The 12727-nt window shown below is 42.8% G+C and overlaps 1 protein-coding gene across 1 annotated transcript in view; it reads left to right on the top strand.

The window, feature by feature from the left end:
• Positions 1-12727, top strand: part of LOC123484960 (leucine-rich repeat serine/threonine-protein kinase 1-like) — an 85990-nt gene that overhangs the window by 15785 nt on the left and 57478 nt on the right. The window contains 5 exon segments of the mRNA XM_045215779.1: positions 9655-9759; positions 9761-9827; positions 10004-10183; positions 10900-11048; positions 11216-11442. Of these exon segments, the coding sequence (XP_045071714.1) occupies positions 9655-9759; positions 9761-9827; positions 10004-10183; positions 10900-11048; positions 11216-11442 (728 nt within the window).

Genomic DNA, 12727 nt, shown 5'->3' on the forward strand with positions numbered 1-12727 from the left:
GTTTCTTGGCCCAAGCAAGTCTCTTCTTCTTATTGGTGTCCTTTGGTAGTGGTTTCTTTGCAGCAATTCGACCATGAAGGCCTGATTCACAGTCTCCTCTGAACAGTTGATGTTGAGATGTCTGTTACTTGAACTCTGTGAAGCACTTATTTGGACTGCAATTTCTGAGACTGGTAACTCTAATGAACTTATCCTCTGCAGCAGAGGTAACTCTGGGTCTTCCTTTCCTGTGGTCCTCATGAGAGCCAGTTTCACAAATTCTTACATTTTCCGGCTTGACTGACCTTCATGTCTTAATGTAATGATGGACTGTCGTTTCTCTTTGAATATTTGAGCTGTTCTTGCCAAAATATGGACTTGGTCTTTTTACCAAATAGGGCTATCTTCTGTATACCCCACCTTGTCACAACACAACATGATTGGCTCAAACGCATTAAGAAGAAAAGAAATTCCACAAATTAACTTTTAACAAGGCACACCTGTTAATTGAAATGCTTTCCAGGTGACTACCTCATGAAGCTAGTTAAGAGAATGCCAAGAGTGTGCAAAGCTGTCATCAAGGCAAAGGGTGGCTATTTGAATATAAAATATATATTGATTTGTTTAACACTTTTTTGCGTTACTACATGATTCCATATGTGTTATTTCATAGTTTTGATGTCTTCACTATTATTCTACAATGTAAAAATAAAGAAAAACCCTTGAATGAGTCGGGTGTGTCCAAACTTTTGGCTGGTAGTATGTATGTATGTATGTATGTATGTATGTGTGTGTATATATGTGTGTGATGTATATATATATATATATATATATATATATATACACAGTGGGGAAAAAAAGTATTTAGTAGCCACCAATTGTGCAAGTTCTCCCCACTTAAAAAGATGAGAGGCCTGTAATTTTCATCATAGGTACACGTCAACTATGACAGACAAAATGAGAATTTTTTTTCCAGAAAATCACATTAGGATTTTAATGAATTTATTTGAAAATTATGGTGGAAAATAAGTATTTGGTCAATAACAAAAGTTTCTCAATACTTTGTTATATACCCTTTGTTGGCAATGACACAGGTCAAACGTTTTCTGTAAGTCTTCACAAGGTTTTCACACACTGTTGCTGGTATTTTGGCCCATTCCTCCATGCAGATCTCTAGAGCAGTGATGTTTTGGGGCTGTCGCTTGACAGCTCTTTGGTCTTGGCCATAGTGGAGTTTGGAGTGTGACTGTTTGAGGTTGTGGACAGGTGCCTTTTATATTGATAACAAGTTCAAACAGGTGCCATTAATACGGGTAACGAGTGGAGGACAGAGGAGCCTCTTAAAGAAGAAGTTACAGGTCTGTGAGAGCCAGAATCTTGCTTGTTTGTAGGTGACCAAATACTTATTTTCCACCATAATTTGCAAATAAATTCAGTAAAATCCTACAATGTGATTTTCATGTTTTTTTCTCTCAATTTGTCTGTCATAGTTGACGTGTACCTATGATGAAAATGACAGGCCTCATCTTTTTAAGTGGGAGAACTTGCACAATTGGTGGCTGACTAAATACTTACACTGTGTGTGTGTGTGTGTGTGTGTGTGTGTGTGTGTGTGTGTGTATGTATGTGTGTATATAAATATATATATTTTTTTTATTATTATTATTATTTTTTATTTTTTTCCACCTTTATTTAACCAGGTAAGCCAGTTGAGATCAAGTTCTCATTTACAACTGCGACCTGGCCAAGATAAAGCAAAGCAGTGCGATAAAAACAACACAGAGTTACATATGGGGTAAAAACATAAAGTCAAAAATACAACAGAAAATATATATACAGTGTGTGCAAATGTAGCAAGTTATGGAGGTAAGGCAATAAATAGGCTATAGTGCAAAATAATTACAATAGTATTAACACTGGAATGCTAGATGTGCAAGAGATTATGTGCAAATAGAGATACTGGGGGTGCAAAATAGCAAAATAAATAACAATATAGGGATGAGGTAGTTGGGTGGGCTAATTTCAGATGGGCTGTGTACAGGTGCAGTGATCGGTAAGGTGCTCTGACAACTGATGCTTAAAGTTAGTGAGGGAGATAAGAGTCTCAGCTTCAAGAGATTTTTTCAATTCGTTCCAGTCATTGGCAGCAGAGAACTGGAAGGAATGGCGTGCCAAAGGAGGTGTTGGCTTTGGGGAATGACCAGTGAGATATACCTGCTGGAGCGCAGACTACGGGTGGGTGCTGCTATGGTGACCAATGAGCTAAGATAACAAGGATTTGCCTAGCAGTGATTTATAGATGGCCTGGAGCCAGTGGGTTTGACTGACGAACATGGTGAGGACCAGACAACAAGAGCGTACAGGTCACAGTGAGTAGGTAATGTATGGGGCTTTGGAGACAAAACGGATGGCACTGTGATAGACTACATCCAATTTGCTGAGTAGAGTGTTGGAGGCTATTTTGTAAATGACATCGCGAGAAGTCAAGGATCGGTAGGATAGTCAGTTTTACGAGGCATGTTTGGCAGCATGAGTGAAGGAGGCTTTGTTGCGAAATAGGAAGCCGATTCTAGATTTAACTTTGGATTGGATAATCTTTATATGAGTCTGGAAGGAGAGTTTACAGTCTAACCAGACACCTAGGTATTTGTAGTTGTCCACATACTCTAGGTCAGACCCGTCGAGAGTGGTGATTCTAGTCGGGTGGGCGGGTGCCAGCAGCGTCCGATTGAAAAGCATGCATTTAGTTTTACTAGTGTTTAAGAGCAGTTGGAGGCTACTGAAGGAGTGTTGTATGGCATTGAAGCTCGTTTGGAGGTTTGTTAACACAGTGTCCAATGAAGGGCCAGATGTATACAAAAATGGTGTCGATCTGCGTAGAGGTGGATCTGAGAGTCACCAGCAGCAAGAGCGACATCATTGATATACACGGAGAAAAGTGTCGGCCCAAGAATTGAACCCTGTGGCACCCCCATAGAGACTGCCATAGGTCCAGACAACAGGCCCTCCGATTTGACACACTGAACTCTATCTGAGAAGTAGTTGGTGAACCAGGCGAGGGCAGTCATTTGAGAAACCAAGGCTATTTAGTCTGCCAATAAGAATGCGGTGGTTGACAGAGTCGAAAGCCTTGGCCAGGTCGATGAAGACGGCTGCACAGTACTGTCTATTATCAATCGCGGTTATAATATCGTTTGGACCTTGAGCGTGGCTGAAGTGCACCCATGACCAGCTCGGAAACCGGATTGCATAGCAGAGAAGGTACGGTGGTATTCGAAATGGTCGATGATCTGTTTTGTTAACTGGCTTTCAAATACTTTCGAAAGGCAGGGCAGGATGGATATAGGTCTGTAGCAGTTTGGATCTAGAGTGTCACCCCCTTTGAAGAGGGGGATGACCGCGGCAGCTTTCAATCTCTGGGGATCTCAGACGTTATGAAAGAGAGAGGTTGAACAGACTAGTAATAGGGGGTTGCGACAATTTCGGTGGCTAGTTTTAGAAAGAAAGGGTCCAGATTGTCTAGCCCAGCTGATTTGTAGGGGTCCAGATTTTGCAGCTCTTTCAAAACGTCAGCTGTCTGAATTTGTGTGAAGGAGAAGCGGGGGGCATGGGCAAGTTTCAGCGGAGGGTGCAGAGTTGGTGGCCGGGGTAGTGGTAGCCAGATGGAAAGCATGGCCAGCTGTAGCAAAATGCTTTTTTGAAATTCTCGATTATTGTAGATTTATCGGGTGGTGATAGTGTTTCCTAGCCTCAGTGCAGTGGGCAACTGGGAGGAAGTGCTCTTATTCTCCATGGACTTTACAGTGTCCCAAAACTTTTTGGAGTTAGTGCTACAGGATGCACATTTCTGTTTGAAAAAAGTTTGCCTTTGCTTTCCTGACTGCTTGTGTATATTGGCTCCTAACTTCCCTGAAAAGTTGCATATCGCGGGGGGCTATTTGATGCTAATGCAGTACGCCACAGGATGTTTTTGTGCTGGTCAAGGGCAGTCAAGTCTGAGGAGAACCAGGGGCTATATCGGTTCTTAGTTCTGTATTTTTGAATGGGGCATGTTTATTTAAGATTGAGAGGAAATTACTTTTAAGGAACAACCAGGCATCCTCTACTGACGGAATGAGATCTATATCCATCCAGGATACCTGGGCCAGGTCAATTAGGAAGGCCTGCTCAGCTAAAGTGTTTTAGGGAGCGTTTGACAGTGATGAGGCGTTGTCGTTTGACCGCGGACCCGATGGACGAGGCAATAAGGCAGTGATCGCTGAGATCCTGGTTGAAGACAGCTGAGGTGTATTTAGAGGGTAGTGTTAGTCAGGATGATATCTATGAGGGTACCCATGTTTACGGATTTAGGGTTGTACCTGGTAGGTTCGTTGATAATTTGCGTGAGGTTGAGGGGCATCTAGTTTGGATTGTAGGATGGCGGGGTATTAAGCATATCCCAATTTAGGTCACCAAGCAGTACGAACTCTGAGGATAAATGGGGGGCAATCAATTCACATATGGTGTCCAGGGCACATCTGGGGGGCTGAGGGGGGTCTGAGCATGCGGCAACAGTGAGAGACTTATTTCTGGAAAGGTGGATTTTTAAGTAGAAGCTCAAACTGTTTGGGCACAGACCTGGATAGTAATGATAGAGATCTGCAGGCTATCTCTACAGTAGATTGCCCAACTCCACACCCTTTGGCAGTTCTATCTAGACGAAAAAATGTTATAGTTGGGGATGGAAATTTCAGAATTTTTGGTGGCCTTCCTGAGCCAGGATTCAGACACTGCTAGAACATCAGGGTTGGCGGAGTGTGCTAACGCAGTGAATAACTCAAACTTAGGAAGTAGACTTCTGATATTTATGTGCAAGAAACCAATACTTTTGTGATTACAGAAGTCAGCAAATGATAGCGCCTGTGGAGTAGGAGTGATACTGAGGGCTGCAGGGCCTGGGTTAGCCTCTACATCACCAGAGGAACAGAGGAGACTAGAATAAGGATACGGCTAAAGGCTTTTAAGAACTGGTCTTCTAGTGCGTTGGGTACATAGAATAAAAGGGGGCAGATTTCCAAGGGTGTTGTAGAAAAGATTCAGGCATTATGTACAGACAAGGATATGGAAGGATATGAGTAAAGTGGGGGTAAACCTAAGCTTGGGTAACAATGAAAGAGATAGTATCACTAGAGGCACCAATTGAGTCGGTCTCTCGCGTGTATGGGGTGGGACAAAGGAGCTATCTAAGGCAGGTTTAGCTGGGCTGGGTTATCTACAGGGAAATAGTACAATTAGAAATAACCAAACAACAATAAGCTAACCATGTTTGGGCTGAGGCTAAACATAAACAGGATGTAGTACCGTAAAAAGAACAGTCCAGCAGACATCAGCTGTATAGCTGAGTTATCATAAGGTCGGGTGAACAGCAATAGGATAGTTCGGAGGCTGCTACGCATTAGCAGTGGTAAGTAAGAAGACGCGTGTGGAGGGCCGGTGCTGAGATGGAATCCGGTGGTCGCGTCTCAGAACCACATCAGACGATTTATACGGCAGACAAGTCGTGTAGGATCAGGGCGGGGCTCCGTGTCAACACTAGGTGGTCAGTCCGGTTGGTACAGAGAGTAGATAGCCGGAGAGATGGGCCTAGCTCAGGATGATTCGGCCAGACCACAGCTGTCCATTTAGTTGCAGCTAGCTGGAACTAATATTTATATATATATATATATATATATATATATATATATATATATATATATATACACACACACACAGTGGGGAGAACAAGTATTTGATACACTGCCGATTTTGCAGGTTTTCCTACTTACAAAGCATGTAGAGGTCTGTAATTTTTATCATAGGTACACTTCAACTGTGAGAGACGGAATCTAAGACAAAAAATCCAGAAAGTCACATTGTATGATTTTAAGTAATTAATTTGCATTTTATTGCACGACATAAGTATTTGATCACCTACCAACTAGTAAGAATTCGGCCTCACAGCCCTGTTAGTTTTTCTTTAAGAAGCCCTCCATGTTCTCCACTCATTACTTGTATTAACTGCACCTGTTTGAACTCGTTACCTGTATAAAAGACACCTGTCCACACACTCAATCAAACAGACTCCAACCTCTCCACAATGGCCAAGACCAGCCGAGCTGTGTAAGGACATCAGGAGATAAAATTGTAGACCTGCACAAGGCTGGGATGGGCTACAGGACAATAGGCAAGCAGCCTGGTGAGAAGGCAACAACTGTTGGCGCAATTATTAGAAAATGGAAGAAGTTCAAGATGACGGTCAATCACCCTCGGTCTGGGGCTCCATGCAAGATCTCACCTCGTGGAGGCATCAATGATCATGAGGAAGGTGAGGATCAGCCCAGAACTACACGGCAGGACCTGGTCAATGACCTGAAGAGAGCTGGGACCACAGTCTCAAAGAGAACCATTAGTAACACACTAGCCGTCATGGATTAAAATCCTGCAGCGCACGCAAGGTCCCCCCTGCTAGCCAGCGAAATGTCCAGGCCCGTCTGAAGGCCCACAATGACCATCTGGATGATCCAGAGGAGGAATGGGAGAAGGTCATGTGGTCTGATGAGACAAAAATAGACTCCACTCGCCGTGTTTGGGGAAGAAGAAGGATGAGTACAACCCCAAGAACACCATCCCAACCGTGAAGCATGGAGGTGGAAACATCATTCTTTGGGGATGCTTTTCTGCAAAGGGGACAGGACTGTTCCGTATTGAGGGAGGATGGATGGGGCCATGTATCGCGAGATCTTGGCCAACAACCTCCTTCCCTCAGTAAGAGCATTGAAGATGGGTCTTGGCTGGGTCTTCCATCATGACAACGACCCAAAACACACAGCCAGGGCAACTAAGGAGTGGCTCCGTAAGAAGCATCTCAAGGTCCTGGAGTGGCTCTAGCAGTCTCCAGACCTGAACCCAATAGAAAATCTTTGGAGGGAGCTGAAAGTCCGTATGCCCAGCGTGACAGCCCCAAACCTGAAGAATCTGGAGATGGTCTGTATGGAGGAGTGGGCCAAAATCCCCTGATGCAGGTGTGCAAACCTGGTCAAGACCTACAGGAAACGTATGATCTCTGTAATTGCAAACAAAGGTTTCTGTACCAAATATTAAGTTCTGCTTTTCTGATGTATCAAATACTTATGTCATGCAATAAAATGCAAATGAATTACTTAAAAATCATACAATGTGATTTTCTGATTCGATTCCGTCTCTCACAGTTGAAGTGTACCTATGATAAAAATTACAGACCTCTACATGCTTTGTAAGTAGGAAAACCTGCAAAATCGGCAGTGTATCAAATACTTGTTCTCCCCACTGTATGTATGTATGTATATATATATATATATATATATATATATATATATATATATATATATATATATATATGATATATATATATATATATATATATATATACCATACACACTACCAGTCAAAGGTTTGGACACACCTACTCATTCAAGGGTTTTTCTTTATTTGTACATTGTTTAGCAGTGTGCACAGCCTATGCTACACTTGTAAGAAACATGTTTTGGTTTATTTCGATTCCATTTATGAGTTTTGTCAATTTAGTAATTGTATTTTGTTTCGAGCGCTCCCCTGTCAGTGTTGAGTAAGGACGCGCACGCTAGAAGTAGGACAATAGGCTACCTGGCCGGCATGCAAATGTATATAAATGTGCCCATTTGGGGATCTGATAGTATTTCTGATTGGCTTAACGCACCACCACTAATGACCTGTGGAGCTTCTCAAAGTAATGTTTTCTTCACCTCAAACAGCAAGCAAACAAAGTCTGTTTTTACATCCATTGAGAATTACAATAGTTCCTCAATGTATTTGAAAAATCTTTCCAGCTCTCTCCCTTTCGATAACTACTCAGCGTGAAAGGGAAAAATGTCATGCTCTGATCCAGTGGAAACGTTATAACATAGGCCTACCTGATAACTACTTATCAGTGCTTGACTTGGACTGAAAAATATTCCGGTACTCATTTTGGGTACTGGTACTGTTTATATTTAGGTGCATGAGCTCCACAATACTTTTGAGCTAATATTCTATAAGAGGAACAGGAGCTCAAGCAGTAGCAAATTTGAGGTTCCGGTGAGTTCCTGCCCTAGTCAAGCACTGCTTCTAATCCCTTGCGAAAATAGCCTACAGCTGTGTCTGTCCCGAGGGAAACTCTGAGGGCCCAGAATATTTTATACAATGTTGGAAGTTTGCTAGCCCAAGCTTTGGGCCAGACCCAAGTTAATAGTTGATACAATGTTTCAAGTTAGTTTCAGACAGGCCATGTGTAGCCAAGTGATTTATAGGATATTTATTTTTATGAGGATATTTTCTACCTGCAGGGTGCAATGTTTTTATTTGTTGACTTTATGTAGGCTATTTTTACATAGTTGTCGATGGCAATAGAAGTTACTTTTTAGGTTTGTATCATTTTCATTTGGATAGAATTTAGATTAACCACATGACAATGATTTTGAGATATGAAGACGTTATTTTAAATTAAATGAAACTGTTTCACAAAAATGTGCATATGAAAACCATAACTGGCACGCAGATTGGTAGAAATTGTAAGATAAATTGGCATTCCACATGAGAAAGGTTGCCTACTCCTCCTGTAGCCTATTACCGGCAACTTCAAGAGAGTAATGGCAGAATCTGCGAAAGCCAGCAGGAGTGGAAGGAGAATAGTTGGGTCAGGTTAAAGTTTTTTTCTTCTGGTTATCTAGATCTCTGGCACCCTCTTGAGGCATTTGTCTTATTTCATCAAACCGTAAGCTTAAAGCATCAGACAAGCTCAATACATATAGTTGATTTTATTAAAACACATAGGGTGTGTCTATATATGGAAAAATACACATCTAAAAATGTTGGCGAATCGATTGGAACAGACAACTTTCTTTGTCGGGGACCGCCCTAATTCTATTTCAGCCAAGCACTGACACCTTATCCAGGTGTTGTAGAGGTAGCCTCGTTCCATACTGGATGTGCTGTGACCAACTCTTCTATTGGTCGTACATCGTTGATTGCCCACCTGATGGTGCCGTTACATCAACTTTGAAGCTCATGTTTTTACCTGGCTGCAGTCAGTGTTACCAACACATTTTCAGTGAGAATTAGCTCCTTGATTTGTCGGCTAGATGACATTTTGCCATTGCTGCGACGACGTCACAGCACCAACTTGCTGGCAGAATTGAGTGGGAAAAGTCGCTAAATACTATCAAAACTATAGAAACCCTTGGTGTCAAAACTCCCCAAAAAGGCAGCTGGAAAACTAGCTAAATATAGCGACAAAATTGCTAAATTGGCAACACTGGCTGCAGTACATGGTAACTTTTAAATGCTCCCAACCAGGGTTGGGTTCAATTCCATATCAATTCCAATCAATTCAGAAAGTACACCAAATTCCAATTCCAAATGTTCCTCATTGAAAAACATTGAAGGGAATGGGAATTGGAATGCTAGTGTACTTCCTGGATTGACTGTGATTGAAATTAAATTGCCCCCTGCTCCCAACTGTATGGCATGACAATGATCGAAGAGTTGGCTACAGCACTCCTAAGGTGGAGGCTATGGGAGAGGTGGACTTGAACAAAACTTGACTGTCTTCTATAATACTAACTTGTCCTATTCCCTCCCTGTCCTGTCCCGTCCCTTCCTCAGCTGCGTCTCCTGTGTGTGGCCACCCAGCATGGTGATGCGGAGAGTGTAAGTTACCTCCTCCATGAGGCCCGTGTGCCCCTGCCCCTGGAGCCGTCGGAGGGAAACCCCCGCCGTCCTTGCTGCCCACTATGGACATGTCAGCCTGGTCAGAGAGCTGCTCGACTCAGTACCAGGTGACAATGTTGTGTGTGCATGTGAGACATTTTCCACCTGTGTGTAGTTGTAGTAGTTAATAGATAGTAACAGATTGCATGTATTGTTTTGAAAGTGGGTGGGTGGATGGGGGGTCTGTCTGTGTGTGTGTTAGTCATAGTTAATAGATGATAAACAGATTGCATGTCTCTCTCAGGTCCGTGTGTCCACAGAGATCTGCTGAACTGGATGTTGGTGTCGGCGTGCCAACAGGGTCACCTGGAGGTGGTTAGAATGTTGGTGCAGGGTTACCATGCTGACGCTGAGGACTGTGCCATCCACAACGAGGAGTTTGCTGTCATCACGGGGCTGCCTCTCTATGCTGCTGCACGCGCAGGTAGACTGCAAGACACACACAGTACACATGTACTGTACGTATGCACACATGTACACATGTACTGTACGTATGCACACATACGCCACACATACACACACACACAAAGGCACACAGTCCACAAATACCTCACACATAAGCCACACACACACACGCCTCACACAAAAGTAGAGAAGTATAGAAGCTTGCACTATAAGATGCTTTTACACGTATGTTACTTCTCACGTTATTAGATATTACTGCACTGTTGGAGCTAGGAACACCAGCATTTCGCTACACCCGCAATAACATCTGCTAAATATGTGTATGCGACCAATAGAATTTGATTAGATTTTATGTACGCTTACATATTAGCCACTTTGGAACAAATGTTAGACTTAGACATTCATTCCTACTGTGGTGTGTTGTCAGGCTGACAACAGCAGACGGGGATTTCCTCCTACTCTGCTCTGTGTCTCGGATTCCACCTCCGATCCAACTCACTTCCCTTATTCTGGTCATTAAGATCTAGGATCAGCTTCCCTCCCCCCAATCATACGCTTAACCATTAGAGGGGAAAATGCTAAACTGACCCAAAATCAGTGTCTATGGGCAACTTCACCCTACTCCGGGCCTATTGATGGAGAGCTGAGGAACACTTCCTGTTATCTTAGACCAGGGGTCTGTTCAGGAGGAGCAACATTACAGAACATCCAGATATCTAACTGTGTTCTGTCTAGGTAATGAGGACATAGCTAGTTTCCTGCTGCAGAATGGTGCTGGGTTCTCCTCCTACACCCTGATGGATTATCCTGCCTTCAGCAGACTGCTCCTTGAACAACGACTGGTAGAAGAAGCAGACACACACACAGGACCAGCAGGAGAAAAGGTGATTGAGGGAATTGTGTGTGTATCTGTATTTATGTGTGTGTGTCTCTCTCTCTCTGTGAATGTGTTATGCTTTCCCCAGTGCGTCGGTCAGGTCAGACGCTGTCTGTGTGTTGTGCACTATGAAAATGTCAGCCAACATGTTGTGTTTTCTCACTCCCCCTCTAGCTACTATGTGGCCGTTGGTCAGGTCTGAAGCTGCCGTGGTTGGAGCTGGACTGGTTCATGGACGTGTCGTCCCGTATTTCCCACCTGGACCTGTCCTGTAACAGCCTCAGCACCCTGCCCTCCGTGGTTCCCTGGGGGCTCATACAGCTCCAGACCCTAGACCTCTCCAACAACCTGTTCAAAGAGCTGCCCACAGCACAAAGCTCACAGGAGATCATCTGCTCAAGGTGCTGCTCCACACACAACATTCAATGGGATGTTTAGGTGCAGAGCACACACACACACACACACACACACACACACACACACACACACACACACACACACACACACACTAGGGCTGGGCGGTAAAATTATATCTAGATTTTTTTCACATTTATGGATGATTCACGATATCTCCATTTAAAAAAATTGTTTCTCTAAATAAGCTTTGTTGTACAATTTAAAGGTCAAATATACTGCAGTCAGCAATAATCTAATGAATTCAGGGCTTGTGAAGTTATACCTAGGCTAAATATAAGCCTTCAACCATAAGACCCACTAATAATTAAATTATTTTATCAATATAGTTTTACCTGCTTTATTGCAATAATCACTGATCTGGCTTTCAAGTCTGTCTATGGAAATGCACTTTTTGTTACAAATGTAACCAGAACCCATGCATAATGCACATTCACTAATAATGGCTAACTTCTGGTAGCAGGCATTATAGAAAAGCCCACATGCTAGTGAGTAGCCAGCTAATATTTACATTTCAAGTTTAGCCAACTTGGATCTATTTGCTAGTTATGAACACACCCTTCTGTCCGTCTCCAATTGTTTGAACAGTATGCTAGCCTGTCCACTTTGTTTAGATGTTAAAATCAAATGGCCTACCTTATTTCTCAGAGTGAGAACGAGTTGCCAATTCCTTATATAATTGTGTTTTATACTCATTGCACATTTATAAAACACAGACTAGACAGACAGTTTAAGTCTTTGGCTAAAATGCTGCTAACGGTACCGCATTAATTTTCCAGAATCAATGTTCATTGTTACTCCCGTTTTAGTGGTGTCTGCTCTGCATGAAATTTGAGTAGTTGAGACATAAAAAGGGTATCGTTGGAAAGGTTAACTTCTCTATTACAGTAAAGTAATGTATCCCAATGTGTTCCTAGCACCCACACACGCACTAACCCACACACACACAACCCCCTTGTGGGAACACAACATTCATTCCCATTCAAAATACAATTTTTCCCTAACCCGAAAACCTAACCCTAACCATAGCTCCTAAACCTAATTCTAACCCCAACACTAATTCTAAACTTAACCTTAAACTCCCTAGAAATATCATTTGACTAACAAAATGCCCCAGTTATTCAACTTTTTGTTAGTTTACTATTCTTGTCGGGACTTCTAGGCTAGTAAACACGTCCACTGCACTGTGTACAGTGTACACACACATATGCACTGAGTATACCAAACATTAGAAACACCTTCCTAATATTGAGTTGCACCCTCCCTTTTGCC

Source organism: Coregonus clupeaformis, unplaced genomic scaffold (assembly GCF_020615455.1).
Source record: "Coregonus clupeaformis isolate EN_2021a unplaced genomic scaffold, ASM2061545v1 scaf0512, whole genome shotgun sequence".
NCBI lineage: Eukaryota > Metazoa > Chordata > Actinopteri > Salmoniformes > Salmonidae > Coregonus > Coregonus clupeaformis.